This window comes from Ptychodera flava, chromosome 18 (assembly GCF_041260155.1).
Source record: "Ptychodera flava strain L36383 chromosome 18, AS_Pfla_20210202, whole genome shotgun sequence".
Lineage (NCBI taxonomy): Eukaryota > Metazoa > Hemichordata > Enteropneusta > Ptychoderidae > Ptychodera > Ptychodera flava.
In genome coordinates, this window is record NC_091945.1 from 12,521,427 (window position 1) to 12,546,640 (window position 25,214).

Below are 25,214 nucleotides of genomic sequence, written 5' to 3' on the forward strand. Positions count from 1 at the left end.
ACCACACCTTCAAATGTAGTGGTTTAGGCGTGTAATTCAACCAGACGAAAACAGACTCCGACCGAACGTACATCTCTGGCAATTGAGAACCACCGCTGCTGTAGACGAAAGAAGACGAGTGTCTGGTTACACTGTAAGTAAGTCTTAGCTATCACTTTTGTCTCAGTTGACTCATAGGAAGCAAACGCCGACAATAAAGTTTTAACCTGAGAGCATTGATTTCCAGTTGTGCGTATGAGTCTCATCGCCTTGCCTCATAATTGTGCTCGTCTTTAGGGGAGCAAAGATAGATTTTTAGTTTCAAGTTTTCTTTCTTTCCATTTCCTGCATTTTCTCTTCGTATTATGTCAACTTTAGTATTCAAGGAAACAATTTCATTCACAACATACCAATATTCGACCACCGTACCGTTTTCAGAATTGGAAATAATAATCGCCGTATACGTATTTGATGTGTGATGAGATCAGATATTTTCAAGATCTCATGAATAAACAATGTGGCCGGTTTAGTTTCTCATCCGAATTGATGACAATTTTTACAACCATGTAATTGTCTCTTTCAAAAACGATTGTACGTTCAAAGAGCAAGTAGCTCTTACTTCTAATGTTTTCTCGTTATTTTTGTATCATATTTCAAGTAACAAGTTCTTGTTCTCATTCAAAAAGCATGTTAACTTTGCATGGTTTTTTATCTTGTTAACATAGCGCTTCCACGTGTAAAATGCATTTTTGTCATTCACATATCAATTCTAGTCTGGACTGACTACACTTGTTTGCAATAACTATGCAGTCTGCAAATGCACATGAACACTATATACCTCAACATACTTTTGGGAGTAGACGAAGAAGCTGTATTTGGCATTAGAAATAAACATTAGTGAAAAAAAAATCGTCAAAACTTACTACTACGCGTCCTTTAAACCAAAATATGTGAATATTTCTTCAAACAAGAGCTCAGGTGACTCCCATAATGCGATGTTCAGATATTCTATTGATGAATAAGCAGAAACATTATCTCTCTTCATGTGAACTTGGACTTGATTTTGTACTTGCTTCATTTGAATTTTCGAGCTCATTGATCCATCTATCGTACGTGCCGTGGCGGGACTTTATTGTTCATTGTTGGTTCATTGCCTTTTTTTGAAAAATAGAAAGTCGTGTTTTGAAAGTCGAAATCTTTTGAGGGCATCCAGGTTGGGTTTACAGACGCTTTAGTGTACAGTGAATTAAAGACAATGTCATGTATTTTGATGTTTAAGTATTGGCTCTCGCTTGTCTTTTTTTGTTTCCTCCCGTGTACGACGGGTTATTTTAAAATAAAGGGAACCGAGTGTATTCATACATCATGTACCTACAGAGAAAAAAACCCCGCTTTTTGTGAAGTTTGAATTCGAAGTCATGTACATATTGCTATTTGTACCATGGAACACATACCCGAGAGCGCCCTTATGTCGACACACACGTAGCTGCTTAGGTTCATGGCTAGTCCGATAGTTTATGCCTCGTCGATAATTTATTTTACCTGAGGTGCGCATCTCGATCAAGCCTATGTCGTTCGCCTTAAAATGTCAGTGGGGCGTCACGAGCGCTCTATCGAAGATATATAAGTCAGCCACTGCACGAAATTTTGTATCGCAGCTGGTGAGACATAACTGTAAATTTTTTTAACGGGGCTACCAATATTGTATACATTAACATTCTCTTTTACGAGTTAACTCTGTTATTACTGCTTAGCATGAAAGCGTCGCCGCCTAGCGATGTTCATAATTTATCATATCAAAATGTCGGATTTTGTAATGAAAATATCTTTGCTGGGGGAGATGTCTGGGCGCTTACCAACGAGAGGACCAGACCTCATAAAACAGGTAAAGCTCTGTATCAAGGCACCTGTTATAACGATCGCAACTACATTGCAACTACAAAGCCTGCACTTTGAAAAAAAATACCCGGAGCAATATATGGATTATTGATAATTTAATTGAAGAATTTTATGATTAGAATTCGGCTCGTGTTAACTTCAAGTCCGATCACACACCGTACACCAGAAACTCGTAATTGATATTCCCCTTTGGCATAATGTGTTTGTACAAAATATGAACACACTATGTCATACCAGTTTTCTTTTGTCAGGATATGGTAGTCATGTATAAAGCATCGGCAATACTTAAAAGCTGTCGTTTCTGACTTTTTTCAATTTTCATGAGGTATTACGTCAATTTATATGTAATCGGTTACGTGCTTCTCAACACAGCATCTTTACGTGTAGATTGCACTGTTACTGTTTACATTCGAATTTTAGTCCGGACCAGAATTCACCTTTAATCGCTAACAATGCAGTGCTTCAGCTAGAAGCACAAGAAAAGGGTAGCTGACATTAAAACAACATATTACAAAATCACCTAAAGTTTCAGCCAATGACCCTTTCATTTCTATGATGCATGTAGATATAGACGAAACAGTATCACAAATTTGTAAATGTAGTTCTTTCGTATGTTTTAAATTGTGCCCGTGATTTATGTTCAAATGCAATGTAATCATCAGCTTCTTCCATTTAAGGAGTAATCTGCTTGGAAATTGCTTATGTATGAGTATTTCTGAAATAGATACTGGTAAAATCGAAAGCAAGATTTATTCCCCTTGCGCTCTCTATTCTATCGTATATTTATGTTTGTAATAAATACTGTTCTACAAATTAAAACCTAAGGAGATAAGGAATGGCTTGATGACAATATACCTTGCCGCAGGAATATTCGCACAGTAGCACAGAATTACAATGCCTGATACTAGAGAAAAGGGCGTATGTTGCTAGATGCTGAAATTATAGCAACGTATGTTGAACAATGAACACTCCTATGAAATAACAGATATATAATAAAAATGGGAACGCTTCAAGTATGTTTGGTACCTACTGCTCGAGTTTCACGCATTCACGCGATCGTCAGATAGGCAGGTTTTATTGTCTGCAATTTGCATCAGGTGCTTACATATAAATATACAGCTGGGTCAAACATTTGTGATGGTTGGACGGAAAACTGACATGTAAAAAAATACACATACTGAACAATTTGTAACATAATGCCGCACAGCCAGAGATGTAAAGAAAGACGCCGGCAGAATACGGTAAATGTCAATACATGTGCAACTATCACGTGAATATAATCTTACGAACTCTGCAGTTAGGCTCATATCTTTTAAGAAACCGCCAAGTCTTTTTCCTCAGGGTATTTCTCTGTCTGCAAACTTTTCTCTCGAAACTTAAAATCGTGACGTCACACGTGTGGTTTTCTTATCGTGCAGATTTGTGAAAAACTTGAATAGGAAAATAAAAAAAAATATGAAAAACAGACATATGCGTGTCCTTTACCGTACCGACTCTTTTAAGAACTCCGACGAGGGTGCTGGCATGTTGAAAATATTGAAAGATGGGTTTCGATGATATAGCAGCTATATCACTTACAAAACATTAGACGAAATCTAGTAATGGACTACTGCCTAGCAACGGGGAACTGAGCGCCTACGATGATAAATGCGGGAGAATTTCACGCATGGTTTAATTTCAGTCGACAATGCTTCGCTAAATTTGGCCAATGATCACACAGTTTGACCGCGTCGACTGAATATGGGGTTTTCTTTCAAGCGATCCACTGTAAAGTAACGTAGCTCGTCCGCTGTGATATTTTTTTTGAGAATTTGAGGCGATTCTTATTTTCTACGCTGTTTGCGCACAATACGTCCCCCAAGCTATAGTAATCGAAGTGTTTGTAAAACAGAATTTTGATCTGAACGCTGGTAATTTTGAAATGACACCCCTTTTCGGAGTAACTGAACTGCAACAGCCAGCGTTTGTATTTGTACTGCAGCAATGGCCGTAAAATGTACGAACAGTTGGCACTGCTTGCTTTACGAATAACGTTCGCCGGTGCACTCATATAACTATGATTAATAATAGAAGTTATCAGATTGTCTTTTGTTGCATTGTTCAAATTAAAATTTTGCACTCTTCGGAATTTTCAATCTTCCATGGCTAATTTTAAGGACATAAGTCATTCTTTTCGCCGTCTCTTATTACCTTATTAAATATCCCTTGTAAACAATAAACTCGCATGATGTGTATTGATCCTAAATGTCAACTCTGTCACGAGTGTCAAATTCAACGTCTTTTTACTTGAAACCGAGGCTAGCGGTCTGTTATTATTTTTGTTGTTATTTTTGCCTGGTAACAGAAACTATGCCACTTGTTTCTTCATCTGTGCTGTCCATAAGCTTGGCAGAAGGTATACTCACTTCTTAATTGATTGACAACAAAATTACCAGAAACAACGTCCGAACAATGCCATGTAATCCCTTTCATATAAAAGTTGAGAATTAAAAGTTTAAAAATGACGTTGTTAAATATCCGCTCGACAAGATAACCATACGTCTGAAATGTAGTGTCAGGCCACGGTCCGTCTATCAGAGGAACCGTGGTCAGGCCAAGCATGGTTGGTTGGTTTTGATTGGCCTGATACATAAACCTTTTTAGTCATTAATTCATCAGCATGCTATCAAGCAGACTCATTAACACCTCGATTAGGTTCTTATCCAATCAGCTGTCTTGTCTCTTCAGAGAATCCCTCAAAAAAAGATCTGCCACTGTTGTGTTAATTTCTATTTTACTCGATCATAAAAGAAGCTACCGGAAGTACTCAAGTTTCTCATCGACGAAGAAAATAAAGACAGGATGATTACAAGATAGCTTCCTGAGTACATCGATTCTTTTTTGAGACATATTCTAATGTTGTAATGATTTGAATTATTTTAGGTTATGTAGATCGTTGCCTTCAGAATTAATTGTTTTCATTTCACAACGTGTTTCTTTCAAAAAAAGTAAGGAATGAAATGTTAAATGAAAGATTTGTTCTCCTTCATATCGATATTACGCATAGTAACAGTCGCCGCCTCTCGCCATTCTGAATTTTAGTGCTCCAATTTTCAAGGCGAGTCTCAGATGCAACATATCTCCATCACAAGGACAATCATGGTGTGATTTGCCATGACATGAATAATGCAAAGCAAAATTTATGGAATTTAATAACTGCTATAGTCTTTTACGATCAGCTATATAGGAACATACAAACACGCTAGTCTAAGCTCGTATAGCAGTCCACTTTCCACGAACTACATCATTTCTTTGGATAATGATGCCAAACATTAATATACTGTAATTATGTACCATCCGAAGTGTGTTTACAGTGTATCCTGGTGTGCTTACGGCAGTTTTCTTTGGTGTTTTTCGTCGTTATATTTGAATAACGTAAGAGCAGGTAAACATTACACCGATTTTTGTAAATCAAATGAGTGGATCAATATTTTCCGCTTCAACCAAACAAGCGGTTTAACCGAATTGGTTAAAGCTGTGTAAGCCGAACACTTTCCTTGAAGAAGCGGGACGCCTTCAACGACAAATAACACTTACAGTTGAAGCTGGTTGTTGTGCTGGTGATGGAAATCACTGGTGAAACATGGCACATGACTACTTTTCGAGCATTTACTGAATTTTTAAGCTCTGTCCATGGACAGAATTATCCCCGAGGCTGTATGTACTCTTTTATGCCACTATTCGAAGTTGTACATTTGCAGTGCGTGTTTATATCAATGATTTAAACACCTCGAGGATTTCACTTTAAGACAGAAACCTATTCTAAAGCTGGATTTTATTTTTCTGAAGGGGTTGACTTGAGTACAGTGGCCTTTCTTAGTGACAGTAACACTCATGACAGTGTATTAAAGTACATTACCTATAAAAGAATGGTGAGACAAATAAACCTATAAAATGAATATCGTGTATAGTATCACACTATTTCTCGCATCCGTAACCAACATTTTGATGCTACCTGGCGACTACCTTTATGACGTCGCTTCTTTTTCGTAAAGTTTGCCGGCAATTTCTTTTGTTACACACCAAGCACAGTCAGTATAAATTTCGATTAAGTTTTATTCTATGACAACTCTGTCGATGACGCCATTGGCCATCCTCTTCACGTGATAAGTAGGTACGAGAATTTAAACTCTGTACGTGCCTGGTCTTCTGAAAGCCATTTTGATGAGATGGTTGTGCGTGTGTAGACTTTGCAGACGTACCATTACTGGCGCTTTCGAGGTTTCCTTACTATCCAGATTTTGTAATCTAGTCATACTCTTCAACCTTCAAGGTACGTTCATACGATAGTTCATTGACAAGGGTAATCGTCCCTCGTAGATTACGAACAATAATGAAGAGCACTATCTATTTGTCTTTCTAAACATACTTTATTATTGTTACCCTAATGACATTCGGGTAATAACCATTAAACGATACCCAACGGTAAATCCATTTACTAGATAACGGATGGTTTAATTATGGTTTGCGGCTAAACGTCTACAGATTTTACTCAATAACGTATTCTCAGTCTCATTGCTGACATCTGGGGAAAATAAAATAGGGTATTTCTGGCAGAGTGGGTTTTTAAGAAGTAACGTAGGTATACATCATTAAGAAGTATTTTATTACATCTCCGCTAAATTGCAATATTACCTTAATTTCCCAGAAGCCCGCCCATGTATTATTAACAAGCTACACGTAAGTCCACTTACTGGATAAAATAGTTTTATTTGTTCTTATGATAATATGTACTGGAATATCAATTCGGCACCATCAGAAAAGTTCACAAACTAAAGTAATAAATTTATACAAATACGAGCATTACATAGGTTTCAAATCATGCGACATGCAGAGGCTTATAGACAAGGCGAACAAGGCGATTAGTTATAAGCTTCAATATGTCAGCTTTTCGTCGCCACTGTATGTATGTCTAAGACGTAGCTTGTATTCACTGTTGTCTTGTCAGCCCCCTCTTCGACCCACACCAATTATGCCAATGCTGTCGCGAGAAAAAAACGATATTTTAAACAATACGAGAGCTTGACGCTTCATTTGCATGTTAAACTTTGCAGGTTAGGTCGATCGAATAACGCCTATATCTGTTTTTGCTCATAAAATCTGTAGTTTGCTGAACATATAGGTTAATGATAGATTCTGACAGTCCGGCAAAAAGATATTAAATCAATATGTTTTGAAATGATACTGGTAACTGTTGCTATTCCTTTGCTCCCGGAACGCAGCTTGTATTCACCGCTTTCTGGATGTTTTGTCAGCAGCTTGTACCCCGCTTTGATGAGGGCCGCTGAAAAACCGATTAAAAGTAGAATGACCCAGGAGACAGTTATTCGGACACTAAAACTTTTACGATATTCTTTTGGCCTACCACTTGTGGGAGCTCGTTTTGAAGCTTATGAAGGAAATACACTTTTCAAACGGCTTAGTTTGGTAAAAATCGGGAATTTTATTTCAATCTCCACAATATAAACAATACAGGAATAGCGGCCATTTTGAATTTTAAATATCTTTAACTTCTCTCGTACCAAATTTTGTACAGTGAACCCTGATTTTTATTCTTGATTTTGAAATATAATGGTTTGAACTTTCACTGAGGAAAGTTTTAGCAAAAGTTTAAGTTTCTCATTTTCGAGGCACAAATTACCTTAAAAGCAAATGTCGAGGATCAGGCTGCTGTTGCGCCTGTCTTTTTTAATCACGGTCTATCCACAGGGACCGTGCTTTATTTGCTTCTCAGACATCTCCAGCGCAGCGATAACAAAGATACGCACGTCTGCGAATCAATTTAAAACTAAGGAGTCATGCAAAGTGTTACGAAGGAGCGAGGAAGCCCCACTTTGTACGTAGAAATCATCATGCACTCGATAAGACCTTTTCTTAGTTATGATCACTTTTTTAAATGTAAAAAGTAGTGAGTGACATTTCACTTTGAAAGTATGGCAGACCGCCCGCGAAGTTTAAAATTATTCATATGCAAGTGTTTAGCGGTTTATTTGCATGTTTGTCCTTGCTGGTTAGGTCGATCGAATCACACAAATATCTGTTTTTCTGATAAAGTCTGCGATTACAATATTCATTTCGCACTTAATAATTTCTGAATATATTAGGCAAATAATAGACATGGCATTCTGGAACAAAATTCAACTTACACGCCATGAATGAAAGTATTATTTCACTCATACATCGCTTGACGAAACGTCTGACAAAATTATCTAGATATTTTAAAGAATAAAAAAATTAATATCGGGTCGTCGTGCATATTGTTGGCTTACTAGAGAGGCAAATTAAATTGTGATACTTGAAAGAAATATCCGCCATATACTATGGCACAGACAAATATAGAAACAGACTAGCAACGCGGCATGCCTTTTGTTCCATGGTCGTCTCGGTAGACTATTGCCTTTTCATATTAAAATGAGCTTCAAAGGTGTTAAACTTTTGGAGACTTTGTTTGTGGTTGATAATTGCACGAGATTATGCGAAAAATACGACGAGATGGCATCGTGCTGCCAGTCGCGTAGCAACCATAGTTACTTTGTGAGCTCTCAGGGCGGAAACATTGCTTCATGCCAATCAAAACATAACACGCCAGCAGTTTCATAAACATGTCCTTCCTTGACAAACGTGTAAAAGACGGTATGACTGACCGGAAACCATTGAGTAAAACCAGACAGTATCGATAAAAGACTTTCAAATTTGGTTCAAACACACTCATTATATATTCATAAAAATATGAGAGGAATTTTTAAACCGGTAAAACTCATTTTACTGAAGCTCAAAACACTCCTGTTTTCGCCAGCACGCCAATTCCGCTTAGCTTCACACGACGACAACAACACAAACTTTTCCGAACATACTTTCGCTTAACAATCGGCGAAAATCCGAAAATTACCGAAGGATGCATGGTCGGCACTCTTCGAAAAAGAGAGGCGAGAGCAGCCTGAAGCGAGGCGAACATGGATGGGTTACGTAACCGCTTCACGCCTTGAACAATACCAGTTGCTAGTTTGTTTCTATATATGTCTGTGACTATGGTAACTGCATAGAAAAAAATATGTTTCGACATCCATAAATGCAGGTTGCAAAATGAGATTGCTAAAGATTTAGCCCCCCCCCCCGCCCCGATATTATTATTATTATTATTTTTATTATTAAAAGTTGTTTAAAATGCACTACACATACGTCTCAGCACATTGTACATAGCTGTATAAAATAATTTAAATATACAACCACACTAAAAAAGTAAAACAGAAAATTACACATAAAACTGAGTAAAAAGGTAGGTTTTCAAACTGCGCTTAAAACTATCTACACTTCTGGCGGTCTTAATTTCAAAATGGCAAATCATTCCATAGTAAGGTAACTTTCTTCTTATCTTACTCATAGCTATATTATCATATTTCGGAGTCTAAATGTTCCATCCCCGAGGCTAACTCCAGCTACGCAGTACACGATTGTTGTTACAGGAAACTGATCACCGATTTTTCTAGTGTGTCCTGCGGTAAAAGACAGCGGCACGGCTCCACACTCGTCTCGTGCGGAATGGTTCAGTTGTATCATAAACCCACTCTGCACTTATAAAACACCGTTCATTTAGAAACACGATAAAAGCGAAAGCTTACATTCGTAGCACAGAGAATATTTGTTAAAACCTTTGTGTATTCAGATACAGTAAGTTTCATGTATCCGTATACACGATATGTCCGAAAATTAGTACTATTGGTACCTTGTAATTTAATATTGAAAAAGAAATATTATCTTTAGAGTTAGAACTACCCAAGTCCGCCTTATCATATTTTTAATTACAGAATTTCTATATAACGAACCAGCAACAGTATTTTTTAAAGAATGAAGCGTTCCGAATATTCATAGTTTATCTGTAAACCTATGAAAAAAACACCAAAAGGGAAAATCATTCAAAATTTCTTCTTATCTTACTCATAGCTATTCGACCAAAACGCCCCTCGAGAAGTACCATATCATATCCCAAAGCGACGGGTTCTAGCGACAGAATGATATGATTTATTCTATAGCAAGGCAACATTATTTGTAAGCGATTCTTTTTTCACAATGTAACAGATAGTATACAAGATTTATTCTGGTAATGGTGCAGGATTATCTTGTACATCCTAACAGTTATTTATTATCTTTCATACAAGTTCCAAATACACCATCTTATTGCACTGTTCTTACAACTACCATGACTAAATCCCTCAAAACACATTTCCGTGTGACTTCAGTGTAATTGAACTCCATTAGACAATAGTTGAGACTTTGGATGGTTTTCATAAAACAGACGCATTCTCATATTCACCTTCTATGCAGTATTAGCATCGCTATCAATTCCAACGTAATTGTTGCAAGACAAACGGATTCTTGTCTGATTAAAATTGTACATGCATACACATTGCATTGACAAATCGAAAAGTACTCATTTCGACATGCTTTTGATAGGAAAACGGGGGACTGTGTTGTGCAGAAAAATGAAAAAAAAAATCCGGAAAATACATAAATTATGGCTAGCGAAGCTAACATAAAACGCATAACTGCTATACTCAGCTGTCTCAACACCACTGGTAAGTTTCTGTTGCCACTGACCCCTGGAATATCTTGTGCACTAAGACATCTAAATTATTCGTGTGTATATATGTATATATATATTCATGGTCATTTTTATACGATATACTCATTGATGTGCACGATTTTAAATATAAATTATATTATTGTGAAATAAACAAGGTATTTATAAAACTGATCGGTTTAAATGTGAAAATTGGGAATTTCATTCCCCCCCCCCCATAAAGATAATACGGGAATGGCAGCCATTTGAATTTCAAATATCGGCAAATATTGGGTAATTTGTTTCTCTAGTACCAACATTTGCACGGAAACTTCTTATTTCTATTCTTGATTTTGAAAGAGAATGGTTGAAACTTTGCTGAAGGAAAGTTTGAGCAAAAGGTTGTCTTTCACATTTGAGGTGCGAACTACCTTAAGGTAGAATTTACCTTAGGGACACATATTCCGACTCTTAAATTTTAACAATATTTTCCTGGTCTACCATTTTCGGGGGCTCATTTTGAAGCACTGGGAGAAGATGAAGCTTTGGCCGCCTTACTTTTGTGAAAATCGAAAATTAAATTTTCCCCAAAGAGTTAACATTTGGATGGCGGCAGTTTTGAATTTCAAATATCAGTAAATTTATGGTAATTTGTTTTTATACTGTACAAAAATTTGCATGGGAACCCTTGATTTTTTTTTACCTCTGATTTCGAAAGAGAACGGTTGAAACCTTCCCCGAGAAAAGTCTGAGAAAAATTTCTGTCTTTCATCTACCTTAACATACATACATATTTCACAACTGAAATATCCTGTTGAAACTTTACTATAATAGGAAGAAATCTAAAATATGGGTGAATTTGCGGTACTTTGCTCTTCTCATAAAAAGCTACACGATTAAGCCTGATTGATTCCTGGTCATAAAAACGAAGAGTGTAGTTTCCAAGAGCAAGGAATGCATAAACATTTTACTTTGCATTGTTCAAGTTGGGGGTGGGGGCGTATTACCTTACAAAGAGTGGATCTTTAGAAACTTTATATGCATTGCACGTCCTATGCAAGGTACTTTAAGGCTTTCTAGAGGTCTACAACACCAACCGGTTCCTCAGTATGAATAAAGTGACAGATAACAGTAATCATATAGTAGTAATGGTTATATTTCTTATGCTGATACGAATTTTGAAGAGTTTCTTACAAGATTTCGATAACTGAAGCGCCTTCGAATATTATTTTTGAGATCTTGAAACGCCTGTGCCATTGTTCAAGTCCTACGAATCGGACTCCTCAGTAACGTTTGCAGTGGGAAAGTCTTGGTGATGACGTGTTCCACTTGCACGTCTAACTATCGCATTAATAAGTACAGCGTGACAAACCCTGTGTAGTGCCACTTTCACACAATGAAACTTGCGTATTTATCGCCGTTGCCATGGTAAAGTCACTGCGGCCAGAGATAGACGCCGATCGTAAAGGGGAGAGAGATAATTTCACAGAATTCAGATGCACGCAATTTGCCATGAGACCGCACTCGATTTTCTCTTAAACCATTGAAATGGTGCATTTGCGTTGAATAAGTCAGAGTAAAACTGTATTCATTGTATACTTGTGATTTCTGTAGGCTTTTTACTCACCGAGATTTGTTTGCCCTTGATTTGAAACTTCCTGGCGCTTTTAACGGAACAATGTCAGAAATGGCATTTTTTTATTAAGAGAGAATTTCCCTCTCGTCATATGCCCAGAGAGCTGTAATTATAAAATCAAAATCAAACACCACATTATGAAATAGTCTCAATATAAAAAGAGCTTTAATTGATTTCTTGAAGGTGCCTGTTGTTTCTTAATTTCCTATCTGCGCCGATATGTCGTAATCACTTAAAGGAATTTATAGACAGTCATGTTATTAAGGCTTAGCGGTGTTGCTGTATTGAGTCAACAGTGTACCTTAAAACGATATTGACATAATCATGAATGCCCGAACTCAGTATAAAATCAGTCCATGTTCCCAACGTTTGTGTAATTAGTTTAACCCGTTAGTAGTTGTGTGTCTGAATACACGAACGAACAAAGTATGTCGAAAAATTATCCAGGTTTCGTCTACGGTCTGGATCCAAAATTTGGCTGTCCGGTAAACCCTGGGTTAACAAAAGTTTTTAAATGCCACAGAAATCTCAAACAACTGCCAAGGTGGGGTGCATTCTGTTTCTGAAGGAACGGTCATATCGTAGTGGCTGTGTTTCACCATTGTCAATAAGCTCAAGAAGTTAAAAGAAATGTCACTTTTTTGTCCATGAAAGGTATACTTCCTCAGCAGCGGAAGACTTTCAATATATTTCCGGATGGCCATGGTGTTTGTGCAGTTACTCAAACAGGGTTATCGGAAACCGTCCAATCTTGTCCACACAGTCGCATTTTCCAAAGGATTCGTTTATTAATTGATTTAGCGTTACTCGTCCCCTCACAGACTTGCCCTGAGTTTTGAAAATAAATAGCTTAATTAAAAGGGCATTATATACGGTTCCAATTATGAACTAGTGGTTTGTCGAACGAGCGTGGATTCAATGAATTGCCATGGTTATTCTTCAGAATGGGTAACAGATATACGGAAAAGCTGAAGTGTTTCTGTGTCATCAGAGAGAAAATACTTCAATAGCGGCAGGGTTGTATTGAAAATACTTCAAATGGTATACCGCAGGGCGTTTACTTGACTAAATGCTACCGTGTTCCATCATCCCTCTACGTAAGCTCCGGCGCTACCCGCATTTTCCTCCAACGGAGCCTGTAAGCCTAATCCGAGCTCAGACTTGCTGTAGTGTTATGACAGGGTACCTATTACAAGTCAATGATATAGTCACTGTGTGCTTTTCTCCCTGCAATAGATCGCTATTTAGCACATATAGCCGATGGTTGATGACCGCTGTTTCATCATTTATGTTGCAGTTTTTATTTGACTAAAAGCCTACGAAGACGCTTTTCCTAGACATTGCGGCGTCTAGAATATGCACGATAAATGTCAAACTCATAAAAAATATCTGAGATTTTGATGTTTAATGAGACAAGAACAAAAGGAAGCACAGTTGCTAAATGACACGAGAAACGATGACAAGGAACAGATATCATATCGTTTAATTTCTCGATAGGTACAACCATTTTCAGTAAAAGAGCGCGAAGCTGCCGCAGTGAACTGCAATAAAACTGCTTACACTGATTAGTTTCAGCTGTAGCCGTGGCCACTTTGGTGTTGAACAAGGCTACTTGATACAGACAAAAAGTCAGCTTGTACAAAGGCAAAACTAGCTCTGTCTGAGGCTCGGGTTGTAAATGAGAGTTTACGATTGGCACCCTGTGTTCAAGATTAAGATACAATGTAACATTACCATGCACTGGTCCATGTACAAATCTTTTTTATTTCAACTTCCCCAGACAAACTGTCTGCATGGGACATACAATGTTGTCGACTTTGTCAGCTGGCTACAGCTAAAACTAATTAGTGTGATCAGTTTTATTGCAGTTCCCTGCAGTGGATTCGCGCTCTATTACTGAAAATGGTTGTAATGAAACCATTCTTTCAAGTGGTTTGAAGGAGTTTGTTAACAATTATTGTATATTCTGGAAATAAGATGTGTTAAACTTAGTTCGCTGTAACATCAAGCTGCGGGCCACACTTTGTTATCTTTGTCTAGTTACCTTGATAATTTATTTGATACTTGTATTTTTATATGTTTATTGACCTTCATAAAAACCGTAGTTGTTCAAACTATGTCTATTTGCAAAAAGATGGAAAATATCATCACGTTCAACAGGGAAATTCAAAAAATTAATTTAACACCAATTAAACAATACAACAAAACTAAGTTTTATCCCAGCAGGGAATTTCGTTTCAGAGTTGTTCTGGCTGCTTTTAACTCTTGAATCCACAAGCGACAATAGGTTGGAAGATTTACACAGAAGGTAAAACGTGAAAATATGTCTTTTTGTCGTTCAAAAATGACTTACCTGTTAAGGGAGCGTTCAGTTTTTACGGCCGGGGCGGCAAAATCTTGTCGGCGGTGTTAAAAAAAATATAGACCCCCCTGCATTTTTCGTGAAAAAAAGATGACCCCCCCTTTGTCAGATGAAAAAAATTGATGACCCCCCCCCCCCCCCGGCTGAAAAATAACCAAAACCCATATGTCAAATTTACCCGCATGGTTTGGATTTGAACTCCGGTACGCGGCACACTTTATTCGTGTAGCAGAAATGCCAGTGCACAAACTTCTCAGCCACATCCATTGAAACGTCTGTTGATTAGGACGACTGTAAGGCAATTTTTAACTTCATTTCCATAGACAACTCATGTCCATGGACATTGCATAAAGTAAACTTTATTGGAGTGGTTTGCCAAAGGCAGCCCTCCGGTTAAGAGGGTCATGGGCCATAACGTAAAGTCAATTTTATTCTAGTGGGCCACCAAAGGTGGCCCGCCGGTAAAGAGGGTCGATCATGGCTATCGAATAAAGTAAACTTTACTGGACAGGGCTGCTGAAGGCGTGCGGCCATTAAGATTGCCATGGGGTATTACATAAAGTCAATTTATTGTAGTGGGCCGCCGCAGGTGGCCCGCCGGTAAAGAGGGTTGATCATGGCCATCGCATGAAGTAAACCTAATTGGAGTGGGCCGCCAAAGGCGTCTGCCCGTTAAGAGGGTCATGGGTAATACATAATGTATATTTATTGTAGTGGGCCGCCGAAGGCGGCCCGCCGGTAAAGAGGGTCGATCATGGCCATGGCATAAAGTGAACTTTATTGTTGGTATTATGTTTTTGAAAATGTGGTGACCCCCTTTCCTACCAGTGAAAAAGCGATGACCCCCCCTTTGCGGATTCCAAAATTACGATGACCCCCCCTGGATTTTGCCGGCCCCCCCCGGCCGTAAAAACTGAACGCTCCCTAAAGTAATATGCGCCTCGAAAATGGAAGACTTCAACTTTTGCTAAAACTTTCCTCAATGAATTTTCCAACCTTTCTCTTTCAAAATCAATAATATATAATTAAAATTAGGGTCACCGTAGGTAATAGAGATTGAAATTATCCAAAATTTATCGATATTTGAAATTCAAAATGGCCGCCATCCCTGTTTTAACTCTATGGAGAAGAATAATGTATTTTTCGATTTTAGAAAAACTGAGACGGTAAGAACTTTCACCAAGAACTTTAAAATAAACCACCACAAGTGGCAGATCACAATAGAATTGAAAAAGTTTGAAAGCCCGAATATCGTTCCCAAGGAGTGCGATCTACCTTAATTAGTTCTCCTTTGACATGTATAGTTCGACCAAGCACAAACTTCAGGAGTTGCATTCTAACTCTGGCTAGGATTGTTTTTTCAACACGACCTCACACCGTCGAAACAGCATGAGACGAAAAGATTGAAAAGAAATCAATAAAAGTGAGATAAAAGAATTTAAATTTTGAACAATCTTAGCAACTAGTAACATTACACCTTGGTTGTTTTAGTTTTTTGATATTGAAAAGTATATATTGGTATTGACTTGGACGATTTTTTTCTGTAAGTTAGGAACAAAAGATAAATTGGGAGCACAATCAACAGTCATTCATAAAAAAACCCCGAAAAATTGCTCAAGTGATATAAGATACAATCAGATATGAACTGAAAATGCTCCCTTGTTTCAGTATAACTTGCTGTTGTCGGTAAATTGACACTTATGATTCTTCCGGCGTTATTCTACAAGTTTTCATCTTCATTAATGTAGAATGCGTCTAGGGGATAAATATTTGGACTCTCAAACTTGTCCAATTCTTTTCTGATCTACCACTTCTTGGACTCATTTTAAAGGCCTTGGAGTAAGAAAAAAACTTTCACCAGCTTAGTGTTTTGGAAATCAAAATTTTGTTTTTCTCCATAGAGTAAACACAGGGATGGCGGCCATATTGAATTTCAAATATAGGTAAATCTTGGGTAATTTGTTTCTATAGTACTAAAGTTTGCACGGCGATCCCGATTTTTATTCTTGATTTTGAAAGAGAAAGTTTGAAAGAATTTTTCAGGGCATTTTAAGCAAAAGTTAAAGTCTTTCACTTTCGATTCGCAAACTACCTTAAATGATGACAAACTGCCATGAATATGCCTATGTCATGTTATGATGACTAGCAAACGACATTTACTTTAGTGTAGCAATTTTAAAACGTTCATTTTACGCAATTCATATGCAAATTACCAATTTTACATACAAATCTACACTTGCCTTTTATGTGCTACATATATGAAGAATGCCTTATCATCAAATTCGATGGAATCAATGTCGATGTTAAGCTTCTTTAATAAAATTGTCATCAAACAAGATACAATTTGGTGATATCGCTTATGTCTTTCACGATAATTTCATTGTTGCGTGAGCTATTGATATTTGATAGGTCGAATTTTATCAGGAAAATGTCATTAATTGCAAAGTATGTAAATTATAGAAATTGCTTTAAAAAATGATTGACATCAAAATGTATTTTCCTTTTAGGGTCGCAAAAAACTTGTATCATCGTACTAAATGAATGTGTAATTGATTATAAATTTCTATAATCAACAATCTGTAGCACGATTTGTGAGATATGACGAGCCTTGAGAATATCTAAGTGTAATAATGAATTGATTATACAATCCATGTACTCAATTTCAGTCAAAACTGGTAAGCTTTTCTCGAGATAGTGCGCCGAATGACGCGCACACGCACACTTAGAATGACAGCGGTACAACAGTCGGTCATGTTAGCTTAAATGCAGAAAAAGAGGAGAATTCCGCAATAAAATTTATGGATATGAAAGATTTTTCAGCATACTCTGGATAAGGTAGAATAAAGGCTTGTGTAAGAGTAGTGTTTCGGTTGAAGAACTGCAGAAGGTCATTAATTAAACGCGTGAAGGAAAAACACGATAAAAATGCCCATTTAAGGATCTATCACTAGGCTTTATAGAAATGCAAAAAGCGATTTTATGAGGTCAAAATAGCTATGTGACAATAATAAAGAGCTTTGTTGTTTTAACACGACTAATGTCGAGTAACCCTTAGCATAAATTCTGAGTAACAAAACATAACTTTCGTATATTTGACAGTCTGATAAAAATTTTGCGAGGAGTGTAATCGGGCAATATACTGAATAAATAACTCAAGAGCGTTTTCATATTCCCCTAAATACTCTCCTAATTTAATTCCATCGACAAACAGGACGTGATTTGCTTTGCACCTCCAGGACTTTCCGCCGTCTGCGTTCAGAAGATGTCCAAGGAAATTGGACTGATTGAAAAACACAGAAACGTCCTTCAGGGCACAGCTCTTGCTATTCAGATTTTGACAACAGTAAATATACTTTTTCAAAGACATTTCTTTAATTTGTGGCCCATCAATCGGTTAAACAATGTAATTATAGTTTCCTAGTGATTTTATAGTTGTTTCTTAATTGAGCATAATTATGAGTTGTTGTTCATATCTTAATATCGTATGCATTTTGCTTACTAGTATTCGATAACAATTTTATTGAGAACGTGACAGAAGAATTAAATTTCATTTCGTTCTGCTCCAAGCCTCTTCACATCATAGTGTTCTGTATTTGATCCTCGAAGGCGAAAAATGGATGTAGTCGTGACGAAGCTGGCAAAGTGTTTTACATACGCTGCGCATGTGGCGTCAAGATTAATAGGGATGGAAAAATGCTCGGCGACTTTATCATCAAACCACAGATTGTGCTATTCCATTTCATATCCCACGGCTCAAAGTAAGATATCACTGCTTCCATAAGCACAAACTGCGCTCTGCTTCGAGATATTAATTTTCCTAATATTCAACCAAATACCATATGGACTGTTTTTGGACTCCTCTGTCCCAAAAAACGTTACGCATTCTATAGGATACACGATTGGAACGGATAATTGGATCTTCATATTTTTCAAATTTCTAAAAAGTGTTAGGTACCCTATAGCTGAATGTTGCAATATTACAAATTAATCATAAAAATAACTTAAAAACGAAAAGCAGATGAGCTTACATTTTGCAGATTAAACAGCCATTACTTCACCATCAAATAATCCCAAATTAGTTCCAACTATGTTTGGATCGATGCGATTGTATATACTCACAAAATGGAACAGACTAGTCGACTTGACTCTACGATTCAGTGAAAGTTTTTATTATTGGCATAAATTGCAATGCTATGTAAAAATCTTCAGATTGAAGCCAAATTTTCAGAGATTTCAAACATTATCATAGCTGTTAATGCGGCCTCACTCATATCTGTCGAGATCGGTTTTCAATGAGTGACACAGACAAAGTTATGGCATAACAAGCCACTATATGAATAACGTCTTACTGCAGTATGCACCTCGAAAGACTAAAAAACCTTTACTCAAACTTTCCTCGAGGAATCTTGTAACTATTCCCTTTCGCAGTCAAGAATGAAAATCAAGGGTCATAACAAAAATTTACAAATTGCAATTAATTTACTGATATTTGATATTCATAATGGTGACCATCCCTGTCTTGACTCTATCGGAAAAATAAATTTCCGATTTTCACAAAATAAGGAGGTGAAAATCTTATGTGCTCCAAGAGCTTAAGGTGAGCACCTACGAGTGGTTTACCAAAATGTGTCGTAAAAAGTTTGAAAGCCCGAGTATCTGTCCCCGAAGCGAATGCTACGTATACCTTATGTTCACTCCGAGTCAACATGAGCTGTGTGCTTACTCTCGAGGTGACGTTCTTGGCAAGGGTATCAAGAGATCTTGCAAGAAGAACTGCATGATGTGAAAAAAGCTTTGTTTGTTTGTAAACCTCTTCTTATCAAGCCATGATGTATACAAAGTCAACCCTACCATGACGTGGCAAAACTTTATAGCAGTAAGAGCCGAGTTGTAATGCTGAACACGTCAACATTTTCCGTGCCTGTTATTAAGAATTAACTTTAACACTTGAATGCCGTCTGTTCAACCAATTATTCAAGATGGCAACGATATGCCTACTTATACTCAGAAGAAAATTGCTTTTTATTCTCTCTTCTTACGATTCTTTGAATCACTTCAAACTCTTGTGAAAATGCACATATCTTCGACAATAATGCCATGCTCTGACTTGTTCAAACAGAAAAGTTTGTTACACCATCCAAGAAGTGTAGGCGCATTGTTCCCCAAGAATACACCACGATAGAATGTATCTTTTAATTAAGCTGATTTCAATATATGAGTGTCGCGGAAGTCGCACAAGACGTGATTCACACACTATTATTATTGGCGCACACGGAATGTATCGCTTAAAAGAGGATTATATAATCCCTTGTTCAACGAAAAATACAAATTGAAATTTTGAAAAAGATTGAGGCAATTTGCTGATATACTAGGATTCCGTGATTTCGCCTTAGGCACGTATTTCACCATGGGAGAAAATAACTGCATCGGGGCAAATACATTGGAAAGGATGTACATTCCTACATTTTAGTGTTTGTTGACTTTTAGGCAATAATGTACGCCAGCGAAGCCCTCAGTGGTCTTATCCAATTGAAATGTAGCTTGTTATTGTCTGTATACAGTAAGCTTCCATGGGAACGTACATGTCCGTGTTCTGAAAACATTCGCTCTTGTTTTGATTTCCTATATTTTAGTGGTGCCTTAGAGTAGTTTTGTATTCGAAGACCTCCAGAATGTTGTAATTCAGGGACATGTGGAAAATACCACGATCTAGATCATTCTGTTGTACGAGTATGTATGTATGTATGTATGTATGTATGTATGTATGTATGTATGTATGTATGTATGTATGTATGTATGTATGTATGTATGTATGTATGTATGTATGTATGTATGTATGTATGTATGTATGTATGTATGTATGTATGTATGCATGCATGCATATGTATTGTATGTATGTACGTACGTATGTATGCATGTTTTGTTTTATCTACAAGGCGAAGCTGCTATGCGCTCACTTGACGGATGCAGTATCAACCATACAAGTATTTCGTGATGTGGTATAAGCGTTTAATTATGGTGCTTTGAGAATGTTTCTTGTGATGTAACGAAGAAGTTGTTAGGCCAAGAAAAATAAAAAGTTTGTTTCTCATCCTCGCGCGCGTCAATTCAGACCCGCCGCATCAACCTTTTTTCTGTTTATGAGGAAATACAATAAAAAATTAACGTAAAAATACACGACGATAGTGCATAACACAGTGCTGTATAAAACAGGACCGTAAACAATTTGGCAATAACATTTCATTTAGAAGTGTACACATATGTCACTGATATATTGACCAGTCATACTGTGCATTGCTGCTCTAAAAGTCAAACCGCAGATTTGTAGCTATACAAAAATAATAAAGCAACACTGCTGTGCATTTATCTTATGTTGTTGTAATGTTTTTCCGCGTTCTTGTTAATCGAAGAATAAAAAAAAATTGAGAGTAAAAAAATCAGTGTCACCGTATCATATCTGAAATATGTCTAGGATGAGAAACAAACTTTTTATTTGTCTTGGCCTTATTTTACATAAAACTATTCCCTGGTGCGAAAAAAGAGACAGAAAATATGACAATACTAAATCAAAGCAGTAGCAGTCATTATTGCGGGCCATTTATTATCAAACAAACTCTGAACCGGAGCTTAGCAGCAATACTTTCTATTTGTAAAGTACAGATAAATAGTTAAATACTGACTCAGTCATACTGTACAGCTGGCTCGTCAATAGTGCGTTTCTCGTGGATTTGACAATTCAGCGCACAGGTATTTGCGACTCGATTATCAGCGCCATGCCAGACAAGTCTAAGAATTTTCCATCGTAAACAACAGATTAGGGCAACATTTTTTATTTTTGTGTTTACCATCTCCCGACCGACCGTAAATTTCAGCTCAGACATGAAAATAAACAACTTTTTTTATTTGCACCGCCTCTGAATCGATCATCCTAGCAACAGCACCACCGTCATCAAATTGTGAGATTGCAGCGACTCAGACTGAAAGGACAGAGAATACAGAACACTGAACTGAAAGACAAGCAATGGCAGTGACCGTGAATGGACAGAACATTAAACTGAAACAAATACACATTTTTTGTACTTAAAAATTGTAGAGACTAAATGGACAGAACATTGAACCGTGAAGCAAATACAGTTTTTTTTGGTACTTGTTTTTTTTTATTTCGACCGCCCGTTTTGCCCGAGTATTCCTCTGGAGATGAGAAACAAATAAAATAAAAGGGTCATCCTTATCTACCGACCGCCCTTAATACTGCGCATGCGACGTCACGCTATGGTACTATATCAATGACGCAGATAAAATCCCTGCCAGTGGTCCGAAAAATCTAGATCACTGTATGGAATTATGAAAACGAGATTCATTGCAGTGAGGAAATGTATGTACATGAACGTCGTTGCAAAATTTATCGAAGGAGAACGTTTGTAATGAATGCAGTTGGCGTCATTCTCTATTGCCAGAAATATTTTTCTTATCACCCAAGCACGTTGTATTTCCAAGCTATTTTGAAATTTACTACGAACTCTTCGTCGAATTTCAAGACTCAATTCTAGGGGTATTTAAGCTTATTCAATATTTATATATTTTTGAAGATTTTTGTGATAATACGAATTCCCCAATCCTATAAAAACTGTGCGATTGTGTTAAAAATCCCTCCGACTGGTCCATTTCTTACATCAATGTCTGAATCTCACAGCCAATCCCTGCAGGTGGTATCAATATTACTCTGTAACTTAATCACAGGTTTTCGTCTTAATGAAAATTATACGAAGAGAGCAGAGAAATCAGCGTGCGACCTCGAGGCGTTGATGTACACACATCCGGAGCGTCTTTTAGATTTCACGGTATCTACAACACGTGGAAATTATGTGACAATCTGTATGTTCGTTAAGTTGTCTGGATATGACGGCAGTTTGACAGGCTCAGTTAACAGCACATGCACACCATGATTTCGATATTGATCGCCACATATGGTGGCGGCGTGTAGCTCTGTTACACTGTCAGACTAAGTGCATCGCGTTATCATCACATCTTTTTGTCGGTAATCATAACTGTGATTGATTAAAATGTTATAATGGGATTCAGCTTTTGGCCAGAATTCTGAGTGAGTGGAAAAGCCTGGCGCCTCGCAGAACTAAAAGAATCGCTTACAAATCGTTTGTGAATCAAAGCAAAAGCAAGGATTTGAATCGACCGAATAAACTGAAAGTGAACATGTTTTACTTGTTTTGTCTTTTAACAAAAGCCAAAAAAACTAGATGACAGTAGCAGCTGTCTTATTCACATATAATCTAATGTAAAGCAAATTGCAGGCCATTTTATCGCAAGATTTCCATCGATTCAATTCCACTATATTAATAAATATGCATCCAATTATTTCGAGGGTTGACGACCTCTGGCTAACTTAGCCGTTCACAGCATTCAACTTGCATAAGGCACATCGTTGTTAATGGTAACTTGCATGCTTAGTTGTTTGTGGGTATACATTGCCATAGCAACAAACGTAATGTGTGCGCGCACGATGGCGCTAATAAGGATTTTCAACAATAATTCAGAGCGATTTGACGATGATGCGCACCTTATTTCAGATTAGGCTGAAAAGACCTGGTGACCATTGATTAACATTTCCTATTATCATCAACACTTACGTAATAAATTAAACTGCATACATCATATATAAGTTATTGAAGTCATAAAGTACAATTTTTCGACAGAATGGAGCAAAACAGTGGACACAATTAGGTATGTTTAAATAGTCTTTATCGTAGCGCCAACCTTAACAGCACTTTTTGCTATCCATGTTCACAACTCACATTCACTATCGATTTCGAATGCCCTGTCATATTCATCTTCAGTTTTTCTTCATTTCAGGCAATCATTGTGATCTTTTTTATTTCACTCTCAAATCAGACGTTTAACATAGCATTTCAATTCTCTTTGTTCTATATTTCGTGTTTCAGGCTATAAGCGTACTGCCCCGAGAAGATGGCGAATACAACGAATTCGACTCCCGTAGAGGAGGGATTTCCGCCCTTCTTTCCATCGCGTCCACGTCTGCCGACAATCCCCGATGACTATGAAGTCACTTTATACTGTTTATTCTTTATAATAATAATTTTGGGTAATATATGGGTGATTATAGCTATCGTACGTCAACCAAAACTACGGAAATCGCCGACAAACTGGTTCATCGCTTCTCTCTCCGTATCAGACCTTATGGTGGCGATCTTCACAATTCCTTATCACGTGATATACGAGTATTACCCACAATTCTTCAACGCACTGAACAGCGATCTCTTTGTCTGCAGAACTTTTGCGTGGATGCAGTGGACATCGCGTTGTGCCACAGTGTTTTCTCTTCTTGCCATAGGCATTGATCGTTTTCGGGCGATTGTACAGCCTCTGAACCCCAAGATAAACCGCCCCCAGGCTATCTTCATAATCGCATGCGTCTGGATCGCGTCGTTCGGATACTCCAGCTACAAACCCATCATGTTCTCTCTTGATTCAATCACCCACGACAACACTAACGTGACAAAGTATTTCTGCAAAATCGCCAGTAAGTACACTGCCAATGGTTACCTCGAAAAGTTCTTTTTGGCTGATTTATTAGTGATGTATCTTATCCCTCTCTTGATTTTAATAAGTCTGTATTCAGCAATGATTGGCACTTTGTGGTACAGGAAATCACCGAGCAATTCATCCAACCGAAACAAGAAGCGGGCCACGAAAATGTTGTTCTCCGTTGTAATACTGTTTGCAGTGACCTGGGTGCCGTATTACTATTTCACGCTGTACTGGCGCCTGACACCGAGGGACAAAGTCCCGCTTTCAATTTTCAAGACGGTGTACATTCAGTGGTACTTCGCCCATACCTGCTATGTCAGCAACAGCTTGATGAACCCATTCCTGTACGCCTACTTCAACGAAAACTTTCGAAACGAATTGCATCGCATGTTCCCGTGTGTACAGAATTGCTGCAAGAGGAACAAGGTGATGCCCGCCGGGTTACAAACATATAACGATACCCATCCCGCAACACAACCAACTGCCGTATCGTAATTATGTATATACACACCAATCGAGGCACTGCATCCTTACAGGCATAGCAACATTACTTGTATCACAGTCTATTGATCAATCTGCACGGGCTTGCAAACACAAAGTTGTGACATGTCTATTGCAAGGTATATTTTACAATGCAATATTATCGCACCTAAATGTCAAATCAACAGAATGGGTCATGTAGAAGATATTATTGCTGAATCAAGCAGACGATATCGATGAATGAAGTGGGATATTTGATAAAGCGGAAAATACAACTAGGCCAGTATGACGAATGTTGTGACCATAAACTTATAATAAATCATAGGCATTGCAATATTTGTAAAGTATGATTTATGACCGTGACCCTTTACTCGTCACCTTGGTCAAAAGCAAAGGGCATTTACAAATATTGACTTTGACGTTTTTTATCTTCATTTTGTTCAATTATCCATACTGTCAGATCGACATTAGACCTATGGGTAACTCAGAAAGAGACACTGCTGAATCACGACGTTGTCAATGGATGCAGAGGGACTTTTAATTGTGTACATATTTAAAGTAGCAGGGGGAGCGGAAAAATGACAAGGCCTGTACGGCGAAAATTATCACCAAGAACTTAAACGTTGGCATTAATTAAAAAAGGGGCATTCGATATTTAGTGGTAGCGAAAAATACGCCAAGACCAATATGACAAATAT

At 37.5% G+C, this 25,214-nt stretch overlaps 1 protein-coding gene across 1 annotated transcript; it reads left to right on the top strand.

Annotated features, from left to right (window-relative positions):
• LOC139117802 (QRFP-like peptide receptor) lies at positions 1-25,214 on the top strand. Its single transcript, XM_070681052.1, has 2 exons — positions 1-133; positions 23,430-25,214. Exon 2 carries the CDS (start codon positions 23,455-23,457, stop codon positions 24,529-24,531), a length of 1,077 nt encoding a protein of 358 aa, XP_070537153.1. The 5' UTR covers positions 1-133; positions 23,430-23,454; the 3' UTR covers positions 24,532-25,214.